General features: G+C 46.0%; 1 protein-coding gene across 1 annotated transcript; it reads right to left on the bottom strand.

Moving 5' to 3' along the window:
* Nucleotides 1-916: 916 nt before the first annotated feature.
* On the bottom strand, nucleotides 917-19385 carry ndufaf1 (NADH:ubiquinone oxidoreductase complex assembly factor 1). The gene is made up of 4 exons (XM_078563003.1): nucleotides 18536-19385; nucleotides 15423-15608; nucleotides 11351-11425; nucleotides 917-1279 (listed from the first exon to the last, which is right to left on the bottom strand). Exons 1-4 carry the CDS (start codon nucleotides 18995-18997, stop codon nucleotides 1139-1141), a joined length of 864 nt encoding a protein of 287 aa, XP_078419129.1. The 5' UTR covers nucleotides 18998-19385; the 3' UTR covers nucleotides 917-1138.
* Between the last annotated feature and the right edge of the window lie 5924 nt (nucleotides 19386-25309).

The raw sequence follows: 25309 nt of genomic DNA, 5'->3' as shown, positions 1-25309 counted from the left end.
CTACGCCTGGGGCTGGCCAAGATTAACGGACATGGATCGAGCAGTGTCCAGTGGGACACTTGAGGTCTTCTTTGGCAGACAGGCACCACTGAATACAGATTATTTGATCACTGGAGAAAATAGTCTTATAATTTAATATATTTTTAATTTGTTTAGGCAACTGTTAGTAGTGCATTCCTTTGGGAAGGACACTTGTGAAATGTATGTTCTTATTGATGTCACGGGGTTAACCCCTCCCCTCTCCAGCAACTTATTAGTACATCAATGAACCCATCTTACATGCGCTTGCTCCGGTTTCTCTTCCTCTTTCTTATTATTCCCATCATTCACTCCTCTTTCCTTTTCCACCATCTCCCTTTTTTTCCTGTGAGCTCGTCTCCTTTGACCTGTATTTTTTCTTCTCTTTTGTCCTTATTTAAAATTGGTGTTGTATGAGGCCAGAATTGGAAGAGTGCAGACATCCCAGAGGTTTGTAGGACTAGGGGAGGTTTAATAGATAGGGAGGGGTAGGGCTATGGAAGGATTTGAAAACAGTATTACCTTAGGTGGTGTGTGTCAAATTTTATTTGATTAATGCTCCTCTGAAGCACCTTAGAATGTTTTACTGCATTAAAGGTGCTATATAAATATAAGTTGTTGTTGGAAAGGCAATAGTTGAGTTTTTGTACTTGCCTTTCCTTTTGTTTTTATCATGCTACAATCACACACTTTTTCTGGTAGTTAAATTCAATTCACAATTCACCATATTCATGAAGTTTAACAACTCACAACTTCAAAGCTGCCAGTCCAGAATGATCAACACCTATACCAGGATACCCATGAATGAATGCCAGTGATACATCATCATCTTGTGCCTGAACAGGAGCAACCTTCCACAGAGAATACTCAGTGTTGTGTAGTAAGTGTAGGTCAACGATTACAAAGACAAACTTTATTACAACTTCTTCATATACATTCAATGCTCCAAGATCCAGGTGAGATGTTATTGCTGCAAAATCCATCAATGCTCTCTCCAAATGGGCTGAAGAAGCACACAATCAGTCCATCCACCAGAAAAGATCTTCGCTAAGCACAGGCAAGTGCTCCTATTTATAGTCTGTGCAGGTCGGTCTGAGGTTATGCAGCCCTATGAATCTAGTTATACCTCTGGGTTCCTTTTATATTTCTCATAGGCAAATTCCTCAGTGTGAGCCCGGTCATTGCACACAGCAATGAAGTCAATTTCCAGTTGGAATGGCCCATCCACCTTGTCACCCAGTGTGAAGCCAACTGTGTTGATCTGTAACAAATCAAAACATTTCAGGAACGTCTCCAAGGACTTGTACATTCTGCTGCTTTCTTATCCTCAGGATCAGTAACCCCACCCACCCCACCTCCAGATCCAGTAACTACAGTTATTCACTGCTCAAAACAGAATCTGAAGACCACAGGCAGTTAAAGTAACTCTCATGTCTCTTCCAAAAAGGGCGTTTTCTTTGCTGGAATGCGGTGCCATTGGCACCTAGTGCTGTTCCCTGTACACCACACAATTGCCCATTCTGTGTGAGCTTACACAGCGTTGCTCAGACTGATTGGATAGGAATCACCAATTGGAGGGGCAGGACTTCCACCTCAGAGGTAGTTGCTTCTCCACCTTGCCCCGCCCTGGAAGCCCACTGTTTCAACCACAGGATCATTTGAATGAAGATCCTTTGGGGAGCTGTGTCAGGCTCAGGATTCAGAAACAAAAACAAAAATAGCTGGAAAAACTCAGCAGGTCTGACAGCATCTGTGGAGAGGAAGACAGAGTTAACGTTTCGAGTCCGTATGACTCTTCATCAGAACAGATGAAGAGTCATACGGTACTCGAAACGTTAACTCTGTCTTCCACTCCACAGATGCTGTCAGACCTGCTGAGTTTTTCCAGCTATTTTTGTTTGTGTTTCAGATTTCCAGCATCTGCAGTATTTTGCTTTTATATCAGGATTCGGAAAGCTGGCCCCAGCATCCAGTGCTCCACCTGTACAAATGGAGGATGCCACCTTCCCCCTTTTGTGTGTAATTTGCATGCACCCATATCTAACTTGGGCAAATTTTATGTCACTGACATCAAGCACTTTTCCAGCCTGGGCCCAAGTATCGGTCCGAGTGGATAGCTTTGCAGGAAAGCTGGAGCCTCACCTCAAAGGGTATCGTCAGAGCTATAGGAGGTCGCTGGATAGAGCTGTCAACTCTGATTGGAGGTATTATCACATGACATTCTGACCACATGATACCTCGCCATGTGATGTGATGCCTATTCACATCATCTGATCATGTGACATTTGTTCACGTGACTTCTACCATGCTATTTAATTTACCATACAAAGGTTGGGTCTGTAGTTGGCCATCTTTGTTTATGATTCCAAGAACTAGAAGAGTGCAGGTGGGGAAACTGAGGACAGAAAAAGGGAAATCCAAGTCCCCAAAATGGAATGCTGAGAATCCCCCAATACTGAACCCTTTGATTCCTAAGCCCTCCTGACTGCCCAGTGTCCAGCCTCCCACACATGGCTCTGGGATGGGGACACTGCAACAGGACACTTAAAATTGCTAAATCTCCCAACTGCTGGAGGCACCGCTCCAGGGAGCTACCCACAATTCCCAGTCACTCTGGGAGGAATGGGAACCCAGCATTGGATCATCATAGACCATAATGGGCAACTGTAGTCACACCTAATCAAAACTCCAATGCACAAAAAGGATTCCCAGTTTGTACAGCTTGGGTACACACCGCTTCACTGCGGGATCAGTGTCCTGCAGTCAGCATTGCGGTGAAGCAGTCTGGGAAGAGTGTCCTGCAGTCAGTTCTTGTTGAAAATAACAAGAGTGACATCACAAGACAGCACAAGAGAGCAGTGGAGAGATCAGAACCAGCACGAGTGTGGGGAAACTTCAAAAAGTGACTTCCGCACAAAGGTGAGAGCTGATTGGGGAGTAGTGGGTAAGTGTTTTTCTCCAGTTTAAAGTAGATTAAGCTAAGGAAAGGTAAGGGTTTTAGTTTTTTGTCAACTAGAGACATGGCAGGGCAGCTCAGTCCCGTGTTATGTACCGCCTGAAATATGTGGGAAGTCCTAGACGCTCCTTGCGCTCTGACTGACGTGTGCAGGAAGTGCCAGCAGCTCCAGCTACTTGAGCTCCGGGTTTCGGAGCTTGAGCGGCAGCTGGAGGCACTGAGGTGTATCCGCGTGGCTGAGAGTTTCGTGGATAACATGGTTTTAGACGTGCTCACCCCACAGCTTACGGAAGTGCAGACAGAGAGGGAATGGGTGACCATCAGTCAGAAGAAAGGTGTCAGGCAGGTAGTCAGGAAATCCCCAGGGTGCATCTCGGTCGAGAACCGTTTTTCTGTCTTGGAAAACGGTGAGAGTGATGGTTCCTCTGGGAAGTGCAGCCACGTTCGTGGCACTGTGAGTGGCTCAGCTACATGGGTGGCGGGGGAGGAAAAGAGGGGAAAAGCTATAGTGGCAGGAGACTTGATAGTAAGAGGAACAGACAGGCGTTTCTGTGGCCTTAGACGTGACTCCAGGATGGAATGTTGCCAGGGTCAAGGATGTCACTGAACATTAACTGGGCATTCTAAAGGGGGAGGGCAAACAGACAGAGATCATGGTACATAGTACCAACGACATAGGTAGAAAGAGGGATGAGGTCCTGCAAGCAGAATTTAGGGAGCTAGGAAACAGATTAAAGAACAGGACTTCAAAAGTAGTAATCTCTGGATTACTTCTGATGTCACATGCTAATGAGTGTAGAAATAGGAGGTTAGTCCAGATGAATGCGTGGCTGGAGAGATGGTGCAGGAGGGAGGGCTTTAGATTTCTGGGTCATTGGGACAGTTTCTGGGAGCGGTGGGACCTGTACAAGGTGGACGAGTTACACCTGAACCGGAATGGGACCAACATCCTTGAGGGAAGATTTGCTAGTGCTGTTGGGGAGGGTTTAAACTAACTTGGCAGGGGGATGGGATCCTGAGAGAAGGTTCAGCAGGGGGAGATGCACAGCCAAAATTAGAAGAGAGAGCAAGTGAGTCTGGAAGGCATAGGAATTATAGGCCAGTTAAGGCACAAGGGAGTTTGGTAAGGTTGGATGGTATTTATTTCAATGCAAGGAGTCTGACAAATAAGGCATATGAGTTGAGGGCACAAATTAACACATGAAAGTATGATGTCATTGCTGTCACAGAGACATGGTTGAGAGAGGGGCATGATTGGCAGCTCAATATTCCAGGATATAGGGTCTTCAGGCGAGACAGGGAAAGAGGTAAAAGAGGAAGGGGTATCGCAATATTCATCAAGGAATCAAGTACAGCAGTAAGGAGGGATGACATCTTAGAAGCTCCTCAAATGAAGCCATATGGGTGGAACTGAAAAACAAAAAAGGAGCAATCAAATTGCTGGGAGTGTACTATAGGCCCCCAAACAGTCAGAGAGAAATAGAAGAACAGATATGTAGGCAAATTTCAGAGAAGTGTAAAAATAACAGGGTAGTAATAGTGGGGGATTTCAACTTCCCCAACATTAACTGGGTTAGTCATAGTGTGATAGGTTTAGAGGGAGCAGAATTCTTAAAATGCATCCAGGAGAGCTTTTTAAGCCAGTACGTAGAAGGTCCTACAAGACAGGGGCAGTCCTGGACTTAATTTTAGGGAATGAAGCCGGGCAAGTGGTAGAGGTATCAGTGGGGGAGCATTTTGCAGATTGTGATCATAACTCCGTTAGATTCAAGGTTGTTATGGAGAAGGACAAGGACAGGCCAGAAATCAGAGTTCGAAATTGGGGGAAGGCCGATTTTAATAAGATCAGATATGATTTGGCCAGAGTGGACTGGGAGCAGCTACTTTTAGATAAATCTACATCAGAGCAGTGAGACTCAAGAAGGGAATAGGGAGAGTACAGGGCCAACATATTCCAGTAAAGACAAAGGATGGGACCAACAAATCCAGGGAACCCTGGATGTCGAGGGATATACAGGATTGGATAAAGAGAAAAAGGGAGGCTTATGGCAGATACCGAGGGCTCAAAGCAGCGGAAGCCCTAGAGGAATATAGGATGTTTAGGGGACAACTTAAAAAGGAAATTAGGAGATCAAAAAGAGAGCATGAGAAAACATTGGCAGGTAAAATAAAGGAAAATCCAAAGTTATTTTACAAGTACATTAAGAGTAAGAGGATAACTAGGGAAAGAGTAGGGCCCATTAAGGATCATGGTGGTAATACGTGTGTGGAGCCGGAAGACGTAGGTAAGGTTCTAAATGAATACTTCGTGTCAGTATTCACAAGCTAGAGGGATGACGTGGGTATGGAAATCAGGCAGAAGGACTGTGATAATGAAAGAAATTAGCATAGATAGGGAGGAAGTTCTAAGTGGTCTGGCAGGCTTAAAAGTAGATAAATCTCCAGGCCCGGATGAAATGTATCCCAGACTGTTGAGGCAAGGAAGATGATAGCAGGGGCACAGGCAATAATTTTCAATACCTCTCTGGCCACAGAAGAGGTGCCAGAGGACTGCCAATGTGATACCATTACTCAAGAAGGGAGGAAGGGATAAACCAGGGAACTACAGGCCAGTTAGTCTAACCTCAGTGGTGGGGAAACTATTGGAAGCAATTCTGAGGGACAGAATTAGCCTACACTTGGAGAGGCAGGGATTAATCAAGGACAGTTAGCATGGTTTTGTTAAGGGAAGGTCATGTCTGACCAATTTGATTGAATTTTTCGAAAAGGTGACCAGGTGTGTAGATGAGGGCAATGCATTTGACGTAGTCTACTTGGACTTCAGCAAGGCTTTTGATAAGGTCCCGCATAGGAGACTGATAACGAAGGTAAGAGCCCATGAGATCCAAGGTAATTTGGCAAATTGGATCCAGAATTGGCTGAATGGCAGGAAGCAGAGGTGATGGTCGAGGGGTGTTTTTGTGACTGGATGCCTGTGTCCAGTGGGGTTCCACAGGGATCAGTGTTGGGTCCCTTGCTGTTTGTGGTATATATAAACGATTTAGACTTGAATGTAGGAGGGTTGATCAGTAAGTTCGCGGGTGACACGAAAATTGGTAGGGTGGTAAACAGTGAGGAGGATAGCCTTAGATTACAGGAGGATATAGACGGGCTGATCAGTGGCAAATGGAATTTAATCCAGATAAGTGTGAGGTGATGCACTGGGGCAGGACAAACAAGGCACGGGAATACACGACGAATAGTAGGACCCTGGGAAGTACCGTGGATCAGAGGGACCTTGGTGTGCATGTCCATCGGTCCCTTAAGGTAGCAGGACAGGTAGATAAGGTGGTTAAGAAGGCATATGGGATACTTATATTCTATGCCTTGGCTAATAAAGACAAGAGCAGAAAGGTTACGCTAGAACTGTATAAAACGCTGGTTAGGCCACAGCTAGAGTATTGCATGCAGTTCTGGAATCCGCATTATAGGAAGGATGTGGTTGCACCAGAGAGTGCAGAGGAGATTTACCAGGATGTTGCCTGGGCTGGAGAGTTTTAGTTATGAGGAGAGATTAGATAGACTAGGGTTATTTTCCCTGGAGCAGAGGAGATTGAGGGGGGACATGTTTGAGGTGTATAAAATTATGAGGGGCATAGATAGGGTAGAGAGGAAGGAACTTTTCCCCTTGGTGCGGGAATCAATAACCAGGGGGCATAGATTAAGGTAAGGGGCAGGAGGTTTAGAGGATGTGAGGAAGAATTTTTTCACCCAGAGAGTGGTGGAAATCTGGAACTCACTGCCTGAAAGGGTGGTAGAGACAGAAACCCTCATAGCATTTAAGAAGTATTTGGATGTGCACTTGCGATGTCTTGGCTTACAAGGCTATGGGCCTAGTGCTGGAAAATGGGATTAGAATAGTTAGGTACTTGTTTGACTGGTGCAGACTCAATGAGCTGAAGGGTCTTTTGCTGTGCTGTAGACCTCTATGACGCTATTTAATCCTAACTGGCAGAACGTGACTTGTGGTGCCCCACAAGGATCTGTGTTCGAGCCTCAACCATTTACTGGACAGTAAAATTTCTGTTATCCGGCATTATACCAGCCGGAACTCTCTACTAACTGGAATTTGCGCCATCGGCCTGTCTCGAACCCCTCTCTCCTCAGCAGCTTCTGCTGGAGTCTATATAGGGCCAGTATCAAAAAGAAACAAACACGCCAGTCCAAAGCCAGATCGAGATCCCTATAAGTCTCACTCTCCCGGAGTTTGGAGTTCTTTGAAGGGCACAATGCCACTGCCCCAGGGTTGCGGAGACAGAGGTAGATTTGGAAAGAATGCTGGAACCCAGAATCAGTGGTGGCCATAACAGATTGCGTCTTACACAAGACCACCTCATCTCACACACAGAGGAGGGGTGAGGGAAAGAGAGTGCTGTGTTAGGGGTATAGATAGATATACATTGATAACTTTCTAAGCAAAAATCAAAGCATGCCGTGGTAACTCCCCATTAACCAGCATTTCTGCGCCACCTATTCCTGGAGCACGTCGGACAACAGAAATATTTCTGTATTTATTAACAACTTAGATGGGATATAAAGCAATATGTCCAAATTTGCCCATGATAATGATAGGTGACATTGCAGTAGTGTAGATGGAAGCTTAAAATTACAAAGAAATATTATTAAGCGAATGGGTAAAACTATAGCAAATGAGAGTTTCAATAAAAGCAAATGCGAGGTCTTCCAATTGGACCTAAAAGTGATAAAACAGGATACTTTCTAAATGATAAAAAGCTAAAAACAGTGGAGATCAAAAGAGATTTGGGATCCATATACATGGGGTGCATGTCCACAGGTCCTCAAAGGCGGCAGGACAGATGGACAAGATGGTCAAGAAAGCATATGGAATGCTTTCCTTTATTGGGCGAAGTATTGAATACAAAAGCAGGGATGTAATCATTGAACTGTATAAAATACTGGTTAGGCCACAGCTAGAATTTTGTGTACAGTTCTGGTCACCACATTATAGGAAGAACATAATTGCTCTGGAGAGTGCAGAGATTGGACAGGGTAGGGTTGTTTTCCTGAGAACAGAGGAGGGTAAGGGGTGACCTAACTGAGGTGTACAAAATTATGAGGGGCCTAGATAGGGTGACAGTAAAGACTTGTTTCCTCTAGCTGAGGGGTCAATTACTGGGAACCCAGCAGGGTGCATAGATTTAAGGTGATTGGTAGAAGGATTAGCGTGGACATGAGGAAAAACTTTTTCACCCAGTGGGTGGTGGGCGTCTGGAATTCACTGTCTAAGTTGGTGGTTGAGGCTGAAACGCTCAACTCATTTAAAAGGTACCTGGATATGCATCTGAAGTGCTGTAACCTGCAAGGCTATGGACCAGGTACTGGAAAGTGGGATTAAAATGAGCGGCTAGTTTCTTTTTTCTCTTTTTGGCCGGCGTAGACACAATGGGCTGAATGGCCTCTTTCTGCACCATAACTTTTCTATTGTCTATAGGTACAGAAAATAATCACAAAAGCTAATGGAATGCTGGGCTTTGCATCTAGAGGACTATAGAATAAAAAGTGGGTAAAAGTCATGCTTCAGCTATAGAAAGCACTGATTAGGCCACAACAAAAACAAAAAATGCTGGAAAAACTCAGCAGGTCTGACAGCACCTGTGGAGAGAAAGACAGAGTTAAAGTTGAGTCCATATGACTCTTCTTCACAGCGTCATACGGACTTGAAACATTAACTCTGTCTTTCTCTCCACAGATGCTGTCAGACCTGCTGAATTTTTCTAGCATTTTTGTTTTTGTTTCAGATTTACAGCATCTGCAGTATTTTGCCTTTATCTTACTGGTTAGGGCACTACATCTTTGAAAGGATATATTGTTCTTTGAAAGACTGCAGGATAGATTTGTCTGAATGATACCTAGACTTAAAAGGTTAAATTCTGAGAAGCAATTACACAAATTAGAGTTGTAGTTCCTGAAATTTAGAAAGTTAAGAGGCGATTTGATCAAAGTTTTCAAGATATTAATGGAAGCTGATAGGGTAGGTAGAAAGAAACCATTTCCACTATTTGGAGTGCAGAGTTAGGGAACATAGTCTAAAAATTAGAGCCAGACCTTTCAGGAGTGACATCGGGAAACACTTCTACACGCAAAAGATAGGAGTTTGGAACTGTTTTCTACAAACGCCAGTTGATGCAAGATCAAACGTTAATTTTGAATCTGAGAACAGACATTGTTAACCAAAGGTATTAAGAGATACGGGGCAAAGACAGATAAATGGAGTTAGGCCACAGATCAGCCATGATCTCATTGATTGGAGGAAAACACTCAAGGAGCTGAGTGGCTCCTGTTCCTGTATTCCTATAACTTCCTAGCTCCAACGCTGAGCTGCAGAAAGGCAGCCAAATGATTACACGGGAGGTCCAGATGCCTTTCTCAGAGTTATACTGCACACAGACACAAGCTTCCACTTCACTTCCATTTATAACTGAGATAAGCACTTTTCAGAATTTATTCACTATTCTCCTGAAAACAATCACTTCCACTAATGTTTATCCCAGATATCCTATCTCAGCCAATTCTCTCTGACCTTTCATCATTTCCATTAGTATTAATTATAAAAGGCCCTGCTTAATCCAAATTAAGTGCGCTGGCTATTTTGCGCAATTCAAGGAGCTGTTTGTGGTCACTTCCTGCCCACTGCCATTCATCCTGTAACATTGGTTTAACACACATCAGTAAAGAATCTAGTTGAGTATCTTCCTTCAAAAACTCGAGACTTTCAGACCAACTTCCCTCAGCAAAAACAGTTCCTTCCGTGTATCATCCTCTTATTACATGTTTTAATTTCTGAGACATTCATAAACAAGGCAGCAGTGGTTCAGGGACTTGGACCAGCGCTTTCAGGTAAAAGTTGCTGGGACTTGAGACAGAACTCTACTAGCCCCATAGAGCTTGGCAATATTCCCAACACTTAGTGCCGGCACTGTAATATTTTGGGAGCTCACCTTAAAATCTATCAAACATTAAACCAGCCATACCATATAGCAGACCACTCCTGAAATGCACATTCTATAAGGGTTGGGGACAGTACTGCATTAATAAGCTTCCACTGTATTCTGAAATAGAGACATTGCCAGGACCACAGAGATCCCAGGCTTGATCCTGTTCTGTGCAGTGCTAGCTGGATCAGCCACAGCGGCATTGCAGAAGACAATAAGTGCCCCAGTTACAAAGGCAAAGTGACTGAGCCAGGGATCCTGCTCCTTATGGTTGTGCAGTAGCTGCTAGCTGCTACAGGAGAGCACTGTGCCTCTTGCCAATGCAAGATGGCTGCCAAAACCGGTCTGTGCATGTGCACTTGGCCGTGCATAAGCAGAATCCTATGTTGTCATTTGCAGGAGACACAGTGCCAGTTGGAAGCCATTCACCCAGTTTCTGAGCCCGGTGGCAGGCAGGCAGTTAGGGCACAGCCTCCGAGCAGGGGAGGCTTCTGATTCCAGGGATTGTGATGGGGAGGGAGAGGTGGGTTCTGATCCCTGAAGCCGTTCGCTCATAGTTTCTGAGCCCCTCGGTGGGACGGCAGTCAGGCAGCCTCCTCAGAGGAGAGGCTTCTGATTCCGGGAATCAGGTTAGGGAGAGAAGAGAGGTTTCTCATCCACCCGGTGACGGCTGCAATTCTGTTTGCAGCTCTGGGGCTCATTTCTCCCAGCACACCATATTTAAGTACCAACAAACAGGCAGACGATGGAATACAGGCTTAATTACACACCATCCCTTCCAGACCACTGAGTTACACTACTATGACAAAAGGTTTATTGGAAGAAAGGTGCCTTCCCAAAAGAATGGGGAAAAATGGCAAGGAAAATGTTAAGGAAATCAAATGGGATAAAGAAAACTGTGGGATCCCTGAGAAATTCTGCTGCCTTCGCTCTAATATTTGCAGTTCCAGGGCCAGTAATCAACGCACATGCACCCTACTCCCCATTGCCCCCTATAAAGATGGCAGTCGCGCTTATAACTGCACATACACAGCGTTGGCAGCAAACATAGCCACAGGGGAGGATGGACATATGTTGCTGGGTGAGGGCAAGATGGCTTAAGATCTCCTGTACAATGAAGCTCACTGTTTCAGCTCAAACTTAACAGACGAGTGAGGCACCTCTAGGGCGAGAGAGCAGCAAACTTAGTTTCACAATCTTCGGCACATATGCTGCAACCCATTAGAAACCGCATTTCCCTGTGCTCATGCCACTTGTCGGAGATACAATCAGTGACACGTAGCAAGAGGGGAAGCTCCACTGATCATTGGCATAATTGTCCAAGCAGAACGGGGCTCTGATTAAACACCCCAGCTATTCATGCAGTTCAATAAAGGTCTCCAACCTTGTCCAACCACAATGGGTGCTGGTTATCCTGGATTCGACCCCGACTGGACAGGAAAAACTTGGAGAACGGAATCTAGAAAAACACAAGAATCACAGATTTTAAAAAACAGTTTCCTTGGCCTTCAGATAAAGTGAAAGCAGGTAGAGACCAAGAGATCCTCCAACAGGCAGTTCTGGCACAAAAACATGAGCAGGGCAGTCTCAGATCGTCCACAGCAGGTTACGAGACACCCACCTCCCCCAACCCCTCCCTAATTCCACCTTCAATCCCTCCTTCTCCACCCATCCAAGATCCAACTCCCTCTTCCCATCCCACACAGGGAGTCACTCGCCCTGGCGGGATAAGTAGACACTATGGTCAATGAAAAATTAATTTTCACTTGGGGAAGCATGGGTTATTAAGGGGTAGCCAGCACAGATTTGTTAAAGGCAAATCGTGTTTGACTAACTTTTGAGTTATTTGATGAAGAAACAGAGAGTTGATGAAGTTGGTGCAGTAGATGCTGTAAAAAAATTATGTGGACTTTCAAAAGACATTTGATAAAGTACCACATAGCAGACTTATTTGGAAAATAGAAGCACATGGGATTAATGGAACAGTGATAACTCATGTACATGTGTGTTCTTACGTGCAAGGTGTAGTGGGGAACAAGAAGCAGAGTGTAGTGGTGAAAGAGTGTTTTTTCTACTGCAGAAAGATATGCTGTTGGGTTCGCCAGGATTAGATATTGGGACAATTGCTTGTTCTCTTATACATAAATGACCTGGACTTAAGTATAGGAAGCATAATTTCAAAGTTTGCGAATTTAGATTCCACAAGTATCTCCAAAAGACAAGTGCGCATGTATTTGATGAGAACTCATTTGCAGGATTACGCAGAATGCACAGGGATGCAGGACGAAATTGAACAGATGTATCAAAATGCCAGCACAGGCAGCATGGGCCGAATGGCCTGTTTCTTTGTTTCAAGATTCTATGATTATGAAATTCTTAACAATGAACCTAGAAAATTATAGTATGATGAGACAAAGTCAACATGGTTTTACGAAAGGGAAATCATGTTTGACAAATGTATTTGAGATTTTTTAGGATGTAACTAATAGGCTAGTTAAAGGAGAACCAGTAGATATCATATACATGGATTTCCAAAAGGCATTTGGTAAGGTGCCACACTAAACACAAGATAAGGGCACATGAAGTTGTGGGTAATATATTAACATGGACAGAAGATTGGTTAACCGACAAAAAGCAGAGAGAAACTAGTGGATTGCCACAAGGATCATTATCTACGTTAATGACTGAGATGAAGAGACTAACAGCAATGTATCTTATCTAAGTTTGCCGAAGATGCAAAGCTAGGTGAGAATATAAGTTGTGAGGAGGACATAAGAGAATTCAAAGAGATATAGACAGGTTAAGTGAATGGGCAACAAGGTGGCAGATGGAGTATAATGTGGGGAAGTGTGAGCTTATTCACTTTGGTGGAAGAACAGAAAAACAGAATTTTTTTAAATATTGAAGTTCAGAAGACTTGGGTGTACACGTATAAAGAACACAGAAATTTGGCACTAAAATAAATGCAAAATACTGCAGATGCTGGAGATCTGAAATAAAAGCAGAAAGTCCTGGAAAAACTGAGCAGGTAGCATCTGTTGACAAAGAAACCATGTTAATGTTTAGAGTCCAATATGACTCTTCTTCAAGTGACAGAAATTTCGCATACAGGTACAGCAAGCAATTGGGAAAGCAAATGGCCTTTATTGCAAGGGAATTGGACTACAAAAATCATAGAATTGAAGAATTATTACAGCACAGAAGGAGACCATTCAATCCATTGTGTCAGCGCCAGCTCTCCAAATAAGCAATGCACTTAGTGCTTGCCATCGCCCCCCCCACCACCCCACTCTCCGTAACCCCAGCATATTTTTCCTTTTCAGATAATAATCCAATTTCCTCTTGAATGCCTTGATTGAACCTGCCTCCACCACACTCTTAAGCAGCGCATTCCAGATCTTAACAGTTGCTGTGTGAAAAAGTTTTTCCTCATGTCTCCATTGCCTCTTTTGCCAATTACCTTAAATCTGTGCCTTCTCGATGTTATCGATCCTTCCACCAGTGAGAACAGTTTTTCCCTATCTAGTCTGTCCAGACCCTTCATGATTTTGAATACCTCTATCAAATCTCTCCTCCAATGTATCTACCTAACTGCTCCTCATCCTTGGAACCATTCTCATGAATCTTTTCTGCACTCTCTACAATGCCTTCACGTCTTTCCTAAAGCTTGGCGCCCAGAATTGGACGGAATACTCCAGTTGAGGATGAACCAGTGTTCTATACAAGTTTAACATAACCTCCTTGCTTTTGTATTCTATGTACCTATTATTAAAGCCTAGGATACTGTATGCTTTATTAACCGCTCTCTCAACCTGTCCTGCCACCTTCAATAATTTATGTACATATACACCCGGGTCCCTCTGATCCTGCACCCCCTTTAGGATCGTACCCTTTATTTAATATTGTCCCTCCATGTTTTTCCTATCAAAATGAATCATTTTACACTTCTCTGCATTGAACTTTGTCCACCACTTGTCCTTTCATTCCACCAACTTGTCTACATCCTTTCAAAGCTCTACACTGTCCTCTTCACAGTTCATAATGCTTCCAAGTTTCATATCATCCACAAATTTTGAAATTGTGCCCTGTACACCAAGATCTAGGTCATTAATATATATCAGGAAAAGCAAGAGTCCCAACACCAACCCATGGGGTACTCCACTACAAACAATCCTCCAGTCTGAGAAACATCCATTAACCACTGCTCTCTGTTTCCTGTCACTCAGCCAATTTCATATCCATGTTGGCACTGTACCTTTTATTCAAAGAGCTATATCTTTGTTCATAAGTCCATTGTGCAGCACTGTATCAAGTGCCTTTTGAAGTCCATGGACACCACATCAATAGCATTACCCTCATCAACCCTCTCTGTTACCTTTCAAAAAATTCCACCAAGTTAAATATGATTTAACCATAAAAAATCCATTCTGGCTTTCCTTAATTAACCCACATATGTCCAAGTGACTATTAATTTTGTCTCAAATTATTGTTTATTGAAGCTTCCCCCACCACCGAAGTTAAACAGGCTGGCCTGTAGCTGCTGGGTTTATCTTTACACCCTTTTTTGAGCAAGGATGTAACATTTGGGACCACCTAAGTCAAAAGACGACTGAGGAAATCTAAGATAGAATGAGGTGGTCTTGCTATAGTTGTACAGGGCTTTACTGAGACCACGCCTGGAGTATTGCATGCAGTTTTGGTCTCCATATTTAAGGAAGAATATACTTAAGGAAGCGGTATAACAAAAGTTCACTGGATTGGTTCCTGGGTTGAGAGCATTATCCTATGATATGAGGCTGAGTAAATTGAGCCTATGCTCTCCAGAGTTTAAAAGAATTAAAGATGATCTCATTCAAACATTCAAGATTCTGAAGGGGCTTGACAGGATAGACAGAGGTTGTTTCCCCTAGGTGGGGAATATAGAACATAGTGACACAATCTCAGGATAAGAGATTGACCATTTAGGACAGATGAGGAGAAACTTCTTCATTCAAAGGGTTGTGAATCTTTGGAATTCTCTACCCTAGAGGGTTGTGGATAGTTCATTGCTGAATATTTATGGCTGCGATCGATAGATTTCTGGTCTCTCAGAGAACCAAGGGATCTGGAGAAGAGGGCAGGAAACTGAAGTTGAGGCAGGAGGTTAGCCACAATCACATTGAATGGTGGAGCACTTTTGATGGGCCCAATGGTCTACTCCTGCTCCTATTTCGCATATTCTTATGTTGTTATGATTCTAACCCCTACCTCAGGCAGTAGTCCCACAGTACCGTTCTGCTGCGTCAGCTCATACGATGAACTCAAGTCTCTGGAGTGGGAGTGGAACCATACTGACTCGGAGGAGAGACAGCTACCCACTGACCCACAACTAATATAAGGATGATATTCCACGGGGGTCCTGCACTCAAAGGTATAAACTAGCGCCTTCAGATGAACGAGCAGAAAGACAGTTCTACCTTCACATCCTGCCAATAGGGGCCTCCCTGGGTGAAGAGGAAATAATTGTAGAGGTCATCCTTCTGATGAGTGAAGTACATCTCACTGCTGATGTTCACCATCCAGGGTCGGCCATCCCCTCGGACCCGCAAGTGCAGCGTGTTGAAATTCGACAGGTCATAGTATTTCTTGAGGTCAAAGGCACCCTGCAGCAGGGAGAGAAGAAAGCTATGTGACTGGAGACAATGACACCCAAGGTGCTGTCACTGGCATCTCCGCAAACGCTTCGGCACTGTCAAACCATGACTACGGAGCAGTGAGAAATTTTAATAATTTGGATGGGGAAGGGTGGTGTTGGGGAGGTCAGGGAGAGTCAGAAATGGGGAGGATGAGAGAGTTTGGGCATAGCTGAGAAGTTTAATGGGGAGCTGAGAGAGCTCAGCGGGAAAGGGGAGGGAGCTTGGCGGGGGAAGGGGAGAAAGTTGATGGGGAAAGGATTCCGAGGGTAGGGAAGAAAGATCAGGAGGGAAGGAATGTTTTCACTGGGTGCGGCAGAGGGAGATGGGGGGTGGCAGAGGGAGACAGGGATTGGGGAGCTGGTATTTGAGTGGCGAGTGTTGAGAGTGTGGGGTTGGGGGATTGAAGGAAGTTCAGAGGTGTTTGTCGTGTAGGAGGGGTTTGGGGGATCAGGGTGTACACAGGGTTTGGGGGGGAGCCAGGTGTAGAGGGGGTTTGGGGGGATCGGGGTGCGGAGGGGGTTTTTGGGGATCGGGGTGCGGAGGGGGTTTTTGGGGATCACGGTGCGGAGGGGGTTTTTGGGGATCACGGTGCGGAGGGGGTTTTTGGGGATCACGGTGCGGAGGGGGTTTTTGGGGATCACGGTGCGGAGGGGGTTTTTGGGGATCACGGTGCGGAGGGGGTTTTTGGGGATCACGGTGCGGAGGGGGTTTTTGGGGATCACGGTGCGGAGGGGGTTTTTGGGGATCACGGTGCGGAGGGGGTTTTTGGGGATCACGGTGCGGAGGGGGTTTTTGGGGATCACGGTGCGGAGGGGGTTTTTGGGGATCACGGTGCGGAGGGGGTTTTTGGGGATCACGGTGCGGAGGGGGTTTTTGGGGATCACGGTGCGGAGGGGGTTTTTGGGGATCACGGTGCGGTGGGGGTTTTTGGGGATCACGGTGCGGTGGGGGTTTTTGGGGATCACGGTGCGGTGGGGGTTTTTGGGGATCACGGTGCGGTGGGGGTTTTTGGGGATCACGGTGCGGTGGGGGTTTTTGGGGATCACGGTGCGGTGGGGGTTTTTGGGGATCACGGTGCGGTGGGGGTTTTTGGGGATCACGGTGCGGTGGGGGTTTTTGGGGATCACGGTGCGGTGGGGGTTTTTGGGGATCACGGTGCGGTGGGGGTTTTTGGGGATCACGGTGCGGTGGGGGTTTTTGGGGATCACGGTGCGGAGGGGGTTTTTGGGGATCACGGTGCGGTGGGGGTTTTTGGGGATCACGGTGCGGTGGGGGTTTTTGGGGATCACGGTGCGGTGGGGGTTTTTGGGGATCACGGTGCGGTGGGGGTTTTTGGGGATCACGGTGCGGTGGGGGTTTTTGGGGATCACGGTGCGGTGGGGGTTTTTGGGGATCACGGTGCGGTGGGGGTTTTTGGGGATCACGGTGCGGTGGGGGTTTTTGGGGGGATCGGGGTGCAGAGGGTGTTTGGGGGGGATCAGGGTGCAGAGGGTGATTGGGCAATCAGGTGTAGACGGGATTTGGGGGGTCGGTGTGTAGAGGGGGTTTGGAGGATCGGGGTGTAGAGGGGGTTTGGGGGGATCATGGTGTAGAAGGGGTTGGAGTATACAGGGAGTTTGGGGAGAATCGGGGTATACAGAGGGGTTGGGAGGAATCGGGGTATATAGGGGGTTTGGGGGAGGGCGGGGGCGCGGAGGGGGGTTTGGGGGAGGGCGGGGGCGCGGAGGGGGGTTTGGGGGAGGGCGGGGGCGCGGAGGGGGGTTTGGGGGAGGGCGGGGGCGCGGAGGGGGGTTTAGGGGAGGGCGGGGGCGCGGAGGGGGGTTTAGGGGAGGGCGGGGGCGCGGAGGGGGGTTTAGGGGAGGGCGGGGGCGCGGAGGGGGGTTTAGGGGAGGGCGGGGGCGCGGAGGGGGGTTTAGGGGAGGGCGGGGGCGCGGAGGGGGGTTTAGGGGAGGGCGGGGGCGCGGAGGGGGGTTTAGGGGAGGGCGGGGGCGCGGAGGGGGGTTTAGGGGAGGGCGGGGGCGCGGAGGGGGGTTTAGGGGAGGGCGGGGGCGCGGAGGGGGGTTTAGGGGAGGGCGGGGGCGCGGAGGGGGGTTTAGGGGAGGGCGGGGGCGCGGAGGGGGGTTTAGGGGAGGGCGGGGGCGCGGAGGGGGGTTTAGGGGAGGGCGGGGGCGCGGAGGGGGGTTTAGGGGAGGGCGGGGGCGCGGAGGGGGGTTTAGGGGAGGGCGGAGGGGGGTTTTGGGGAGGGCGGGGGTGCGGAGGGGGGTTTAGGGGAGGGCGGGGGTGCGGAGGGGGGTTTAGGGGAGGGCGGAGGGGGGTTTAGGGGGTGCGGAGGGGGGTTTGGGGGAGGGCGGGGGTGCGGAGGGGGGTTTAGGGGAGGGCGGAGGGGGGTTTAGGGGAGGGCGGGGTGCGGAGGGGGGTTTAGGGGAGGGCGGGGGTGCGGAGGGGGGTTTAGGGGAGGGCGGGGGTGCGGAGGGGGGTTTAGGGGAGGGCGGGGGTGCGGAGGGGGGTTTAGGGGAGGGCGGGGGTGCGGAGGGGGGTTTAGGGGAGGGCGGGGGTGCGGAGGGGGGTTTAGGGGAGGGCGGGGGTGCGGAGGGGGGTTTAGGGGAGGGCGGGGGTGCGGAGGGGGGTTTAGGGGAGGGCGGGGGTGCGGAGGGGGGTTTAGGGGAGGGCGGGGGTGCGGAGGGGGGTTTAGGGGAGGGCGGGGGTGCGGAGGGGGGTTTAGGGGAGGGCGGGGGTGCGGAGGGGGGTTTAGGGGAGGGCGGGGGTGCGGAGGGGGGTTTAGGGGAGGGCGGGGGTGCGGAGGGGGGTTTAGGGGAGGGCGGGGGTGCGGAGGGGGGTTTAGGGGAGGGCGGGGGTGCGGAGGGGGTTTGCGGTGAAGAGGGGAAGCCCCTGACCTTGAGCGGACGGTTCCTGAGGCTGCAGTAGCCGCTGTATCGCGTCTCCCCGTCCCGGGGCGGCTCGGTGCTGAGCTCCCCAGTCAGCAGCGCCGTCCGCCCGTTACCGCCAACGCTAAGTCGGGCCCGGCTCCGGCCGCCAATCTCCTGGTCACTGGAGACCAGCCAGTGTTTCAGGCTGTCCGGGCCCTGGGCCTGCCACAGGAGGCGGCTCTGTTCCTGCAGCTCCAGGCGGAGGGAGCGACCCTCAGGGCCCCGCAGCCGCCCCAATGCCTCCTCCTGCAGGAAGCTCCAGTGCCGGCCCACACTCTCCAGGCCCTTCCTCCAGTCCCAGCTCAGCCACTGCCAGGGGGGCGGCTTGTCGACTGGGGCCCCGGGCCTTCGGTATCCGCGGCTTAGGCCAGGAGCGGGAATCAGGTACCCGCGACCCGGACAGACCAGCAACCTAAGCCGGCCCGCCATCTTGAGAGGCTGTATAGGGCGGGGAGGGGGCGGGGGGGTTACCACAAACCTCCAGGATTGTCCTGGAGTCTCCACCTGAGAGAAAGATCATGGGTCACTAAAGATTTTTTTTTTTAAATTTCCTTCAACACTTTTGTGAGTTATATAAAATATTGTGGCAGGCTGTTTGACTGTTAGGTAGCGGATTGAGAGATGATCAACCCGCCAGGAATACACCCAACAAAAGTTGGCAACCCTAAGCAAATCCTCCAGTAACCCCCAGATCCCCCCCATTAGCGCCCTAACCTCCCGCAGCCTCTCTCTCAGTGATCACAATCCAAATCTCCCCTTAGCCCCCCAACTCCAATCTCTCCACACTCCTCAGCTCCGGTCAGCTCCGGTCAGAGCCACACACACCGAGCACTCGGTCCAGTTTGGTCACTAAGACCATTGACCTATAGGGGGCAGTATCGAGAGATACCGCAATGATTGTCCTTCGTGTCAAACATCCTAAAAATAAAAGAAAGGCTTACATTTATCTAACGCTTTTCTTGAACTCAGGACATCCCAACAGACTTTACAGCCAATGAGACGCTGTCAGTGTTATAACGTATTTTTACTTCAGATTTTCAGCAGCCGTGGTAGTATTTTGCTTTTAAAATACATGAAAATGGGGCAACCAATTTACACACAAGATCCCACAAACAGCAGTGTGGCCTTAACCAGTGGTGATCTGTTTTAGTGATGTTAATTTGAGTAAATGCCCTTTTAATTAACTGAATAAAGGTTGACAGATATACTATAAAGAAAGACTGGAGAAACTTTTGCTTTTCAGCATAAAGTGTCTGATATACAAGTCTCAAATTCTTTATTCATCTTATTAGTATATGAGTGAAAACTTGAGGCCCCAGCAAAGATCCCTGAAAAAAAATCACTTGCCACAACCCACCAATCAGTGTACTTCTTATCCTGACTCCCTGTCTCTTATCTACCAACCAGTTACCAATCCATATCATATAGTGATCCAATTCTGAGTCCCCTTAGTTTTTATATCTATTTTTCTCTCTCCCTAGTTCTCTCCAGTTCTGAGCTTGTTTTTCTCCCCCGCTCTCTTTTTCTCTCTCACTCTCTGTCCATTTTTCTTTCTCTATTTCTCTCTCTATGCTTTTCACTCTGATTTTTAAAATTTATCTATTTTTTCTCACGCTCCTTCTCTAGCTATTCTATTTCTTTCCATTTTCTGTCTTTCTGACTATTTTTCTTTTTCTCAAATTCTTTCTTTCTCTTTTAGATAGAGCTTTGAAATAAAAAGGGTGAGGGAGGGTTCAGGTGAGGGGGAATATATGAAGAGAAATGTCGAGGCCAAAGAGCAGTATAGCGATTTGGGTAAAGATAAATAGAATGTAACAGGAAGGGATATAGAATTTAACGGTAATAGTGCATCTGTGAATAAGGTCAAATCCGGAAAAATTATAAAAAGCTAAAATTAAGGGTGGATGTGTGAAGCATTTGTAACAAGATAGATTAATTAATAGCACAAACAGATAAACGTGTTTTATATAATAGCTATTACAAAAACACAGATGCATGGTTAACAATTTAGGAACTGAGTATTTCAGGGTACTTGACATTTAAAAAGGGAAAAGATAAAAGGGAAAGGGTGGGGAGAGGTTTGCAGAGTAGCCCTGATAATAAAGGATGACACAGAGACAGTAGTGATGAAGGATCTTGGCTCAGAAGAGCAGCAAGTAGAATCAATATGGGCGGAACAAGGGTCGGAAAACACTGATTGGATGAGTTTATGGGCTCCCTAATAGTAGCAATACTGTTGGATAGAGTATTAATCAAGAAATAAGAGGAGCTTGGCTTGTACAAAGGCAATGCAATAATTGTGGAAAACTTTAATCTTCGTATAGACTGAACCAATTAAATTGGCAAAAGTAGTTTGACGGGCAAGTTCATGGAACGCATCTGAAACAGTTTGCCAAAACAAAATGTGTGAAACCAAACAGGGAAGAGGATACTGGAGATCTTGTCATGTGTAAATAGAGATGGTTAATTTGTAATCTCATAGCAAGGGAACCTCTGGGGAAGAGTGATCATAATATGATAAAATTTTACATTGAATTCAAGAGTCTGAACCTAGCATATTTAACTTAAATAACACCAATTGCATAGGTAGAAGATAAATAGGGAAATTAGATTTTAAAGTGTGATGTTAGATAAACAACAGTGAGCATTTAAGGAAATATCTCATAATTCTCAGAAATATACATTCAATTGAGAAGTAAAATTTCCACGGGAAAAGTGATCCATTCAAGGCTAGCTAATGAGGTTATGAATGGTATTAGATTAAATGTAGAGGCTTATAATATTGCCAACAAGAATAAGACCATAAGACATAGGAGCAGAAGTAGGCCATTTGGCCCATCGGGTCTGCCCCGCCATTCAATGAGATCATGGCTGATCTGATGACCCTCAACTCCACTTTCCAGCCTTTTCCCCATAATCCTTGATTCCTTTACTGATTAAAAATCTGTCTATCTCAGCCTTGCATATACTTCACAACCCAGCCTCTACAGCCCTCTGCGGTAAAGATTGACTACCCTCTGAGAGAAGAAATTTCTCCTCATGTCTGTTTTAAGTGGGCGCCCCCCTACTCTGATATTATACCCTCTGGTCCTAGACTCTCCCACAAGGGGAAATAACCTCTCAGCATCTACCCTATCAATCCCCCTAAGAATCTTATATGTTTCAACAAGGTCACCTCTCATCCTTCTAAACTCCAATGAGTACAGGCCCAACTAACTCAACCTCTCCTCAAAATAAAATCCCTCTATCCCCAGGATTAACCTAGTGAACCTTCTCTGGACTGCCTCCAATGCCAGTATATCTTTCCTTAGATAAGGGGACCAAAACTGTTCACAGTATTCTAGGTGTGGTCCAACTAGTGCATTGTATAGTTTTAGCAAGACTTTTCTATTTTTCTACTCCATTCCCTTTGAAATAAAGGCCAACAATCCATTTGCCTTACCTATTACCTGGTGAACTTGTATGCTAGCTTTTTGGGATTCATGCATGAGGACTAACAAATTCTTCTATGCTGCAGATTTCTTCAGTCTTTCTCCATTTAAATAATATTCAGCTCCTCTATTCTTCCTGCCAAACTGCATAACCTCACATTTTCCCACACTATATTCCATCTGCCACGTTTTTGCCCACTCACTTAACCTGTCTATATCCCTCTGTAGACTCTTTGTGTCATCTTCACCACTTGCCTTCCCACCTATTTCTGTGTCATCCGTAAACTTGGCGATAGCACATTCACTTCCCTCATCTAAGTTATTAATATATATTGTAAATAATTATGGCCCCAGCACTGATTCCTGTGGCACTCCACTAGTTATAGGTTGCCATCCTGAAAATGTCCCCCTTATCCCAACTCTCTGGGCAGAATTTTACGGCCCCGTTTCAGCGGGGATGGGGCTGTAAAATGTGGCGGGCCGTTATAAATCCCATTGACGACAGCGGGAACATAAAATCCCGCTGTCATAAAATTCTGCCCTCTGCCTTCTATTCATTAGCCGGTCCTCTACCCATGCTAAGATAATACCCCCAACACCATGGGCTCTTATCTTATTAAGTAGCCTTATGTGTGGCACCTTATTGGACGCCTTTTGGAAATCCAAATATATTACATCTACTGGTTCCCCTTTATCTATCCTGCTTGTTACCTCCTCAAAGAATTCTAATAAATTTGTCAGGCATGATTCTGACTCTGCTTGATTAGATTATGCATTTCTAAATGCTCTGCTATTACATCCTTTATAATAGACTCCAACATTTTCCCAATGACAGATGTTAAACTGACTGGCCTATAGTTACCTGTTCTTTGTCTCCCTCCCTTATTGAATAAGGGTGTTACATGGCCAGTTTTCCAATCCTCTGGGACTTTTCCAGAATCTAAGGACTCTTGGAAGATTGCTACCAGTGCATCCACTATCTCTGCAGCTATTTCCTTTAATATTCTAGGATGCAACCCATCAGGTCCAGGTGACTTAAGGGCCTTTAGCCCCATTAGTTTCCCTGGTATTTTTTCTCTAGTGACAATTATTTTATTTATTTCCTCCCCTCATTTGTCCCATGATTATTTAGTATTTTTGTTATGCTATTAGTGTCTTTTACCATAAAGACTGATGCAAAGTATTTATTCAACTGCTCTGCCATTTTCTGGTTCCCCATTATTATTTCTCCAGCCTCATTCTCTAAGGGACCTATATTGACTTTGGCCTCTCTCTTCCTTTTTATATATTTAAAGAAGCTCTTACTGTCTGTTTTTATATTACTTGCTAGTTTACCCTCAAAGTTTATTTTTCCCTTTATTATTTTTTTGGTTATCTTCTGTTGTTTTTTAAAATTTTCCCAATCCCCTGGCTTACCACCAATCTTTGACACAGTGTATGTTTTTTTCTTTCACTTTGATACCATCCTTAACTTCCTTGGTTAACCATGGTTGGTTTATCCCCTCCTTACAATCTTTCTTTCTCACTGGGATATATCTTTGTTGTGAGTCATGAACTATTTTCTTAAATGTCTGCCATTGTTCATCAACCATCTTTTCTGCTAAACTCCTTTCCCAGTAATCCTGAGGGGTGGGAGAATTTAGAGAAAAGCAAAATGGATTACCTAAAATTTAATAAAGAGGGAGAAATAGGAGAATATGAGAGTAAACTAACAAGAAACATTAAAACAGATTTTCAGAGCTTCCACAGATATGTAAAAAGGAAAAAGGTAGCAAAAATAAATGTGGATCCTTTAGAGGCTGAGACAGGAGAAATTATAAGATAATAGCAGAGACGTTAAACAAATATTTTTTGTCTGTCTTTACAATAGAAGATGCCAGAAAGAGTTGAGAACTGCGGGTCTAATGAGAGTGAGGAACTTAAAGTAATTAAGATCAATAAAGAAAAATTACTGGAGAAATTAATGGGACTAAAAGTCAACAAACCCCCTGGACCTGATGGCCAGCATCCTAAAGTTCTAAAAGAAGTGGCTGCAGAGATGATGGATGCATTAGTTGTGATCTTCCAAAGTTCCACAGATTCTGGAATGGTCCCAGTAGATTGGTAGATAGGAAAAGTGACACTACTATTTAAAAAGGCTATGTTTATTTGTGCCATAATACTAGGGGAGCACTTCCTGCACTTTTTAATTTGACCTCAGCTGGAATATTGATCCATCTCTGGCTGCCATACTTTACGAAGGATGTGAGGGCATGGAAAGATTGCAGAAAAGCTTCATGATAATGGCTCCAGGGATGAGGAACTTCAGTTATAAAGATAGTTTGGAGCGTTTTTCTTGGAGAAAAGAAGACTGAGAGGAGATTTGATAGGGGTATTCAAAATCATGAAGGGTCTGGACAGAATAGATAGGGAGAAACTGCTCCCCCTCGTGATAGGATCAAAATCGAAGCAAAAGCGATGTGAGGAAATCTTTTCATGCAGCGAGTGGTTAAGGTCTGGAATGCATTGCCTGAGAGGGTGTTGGAGGCAGGTTCAATTGAAGCATTCAAAAGGACTGTTATCAAAAAGGAAGAATGTTTCGGGTTACGGGAAGAAGGCGAGAAAATGGCACTAAGTGAATTGTTCATTTGGAGAGCCATTGTAGATACAATGGGCCGAATGGCCTCCTTCTGCACTGTAACAATTCTGTGATGCACAGGTACTGTGCCAGTCACAGTGAATCAGTCTGTGACTTTATCATTTGCAGCTAGACAGACATCCTAACTAAAACCTGGTAAAAGGGAGGAAATTAAAACAGAAGCATTAGGGTTAGGATTGACTGTTGCCCAAAGTGTTCTGTCCATTTGTCAGTCATTATTATTAAAATTCTCATCAGAAATAGATTGAGGTATTGTTTTTTAAATAGGACTTTTTGCAAATGCTATCACAAAGATTTATGCTATTTTCTGCAAATTAATATATTCTTTGGATAATAAATAAGCAATAGTAAGTAAAAAATTAATCACCCAGTGTGGGATTTGAGACCCTGTCTCTGGGCTTTTTAAAAAAAGCCCCATTAGCTACCAACTGAGCTAACCAAGAATTGTCTATATAAAGCCTTTCCAACTTGCTTATGCCAACAAATGCCCTGGACCTGACGACTTAAACCTGAAATCACTGCTTTCATTTTGTGCATCTGCGATGCAATAAATTTATTCCCAATAATAAAGTGGAAATCTGAAGAGGGATTTAGGGTCCTTGTACACAAAGCACCAAAAGTTATCATGCAGGTACAGCAAGTAATTAGGAAGGCAAATTATATGGTGGTCTT

The sequence above is a fragment of the Cetorhinus maximus genome, chromosome 18 (genome assembly GCF_964194155.1).
Source record: "Cetorhinus maximus chromosome 18, sCetMax3.hap1.1, whole genome shotgun sequence".
NCBI classification, from domain to species: domain Eukaryota; kingdom Metazoa; phylum Chordata; class Chondrichthyes; order Lamniformes; family Cetorhinidae; genus Cetorhinus; species Cetorhinus maximus.
This window is presented reverse-complemented; position numbering and strand designations above follow the sequence as displayed.

Bases quoted from the DNA above. Each gene is read 5' to 3' on its own strand.
- ndufaf1 (XM_078563003.1), bottom strand. From the start codon at position 18,997: ATGGCGGGCCGGCTTAGGTTGCTGGTCTGTCCGGGTCGCGGGTACCTG. The intron at 11,426-15,422 runs GTAGAACTGTCT...GTGTTTTTCTAG, and splicing joins CCTATTGGCAGGATGTGAAG to ATTCCGTTCTCCAAGTTTTT. The intron at 1,280-11,350 runs GTTGGAGACCTT...GATTTGTTACAG, and splicing joins ACCCATTGTGGTTGGACAAG to ATCAACACAGTTGGCTTCAC.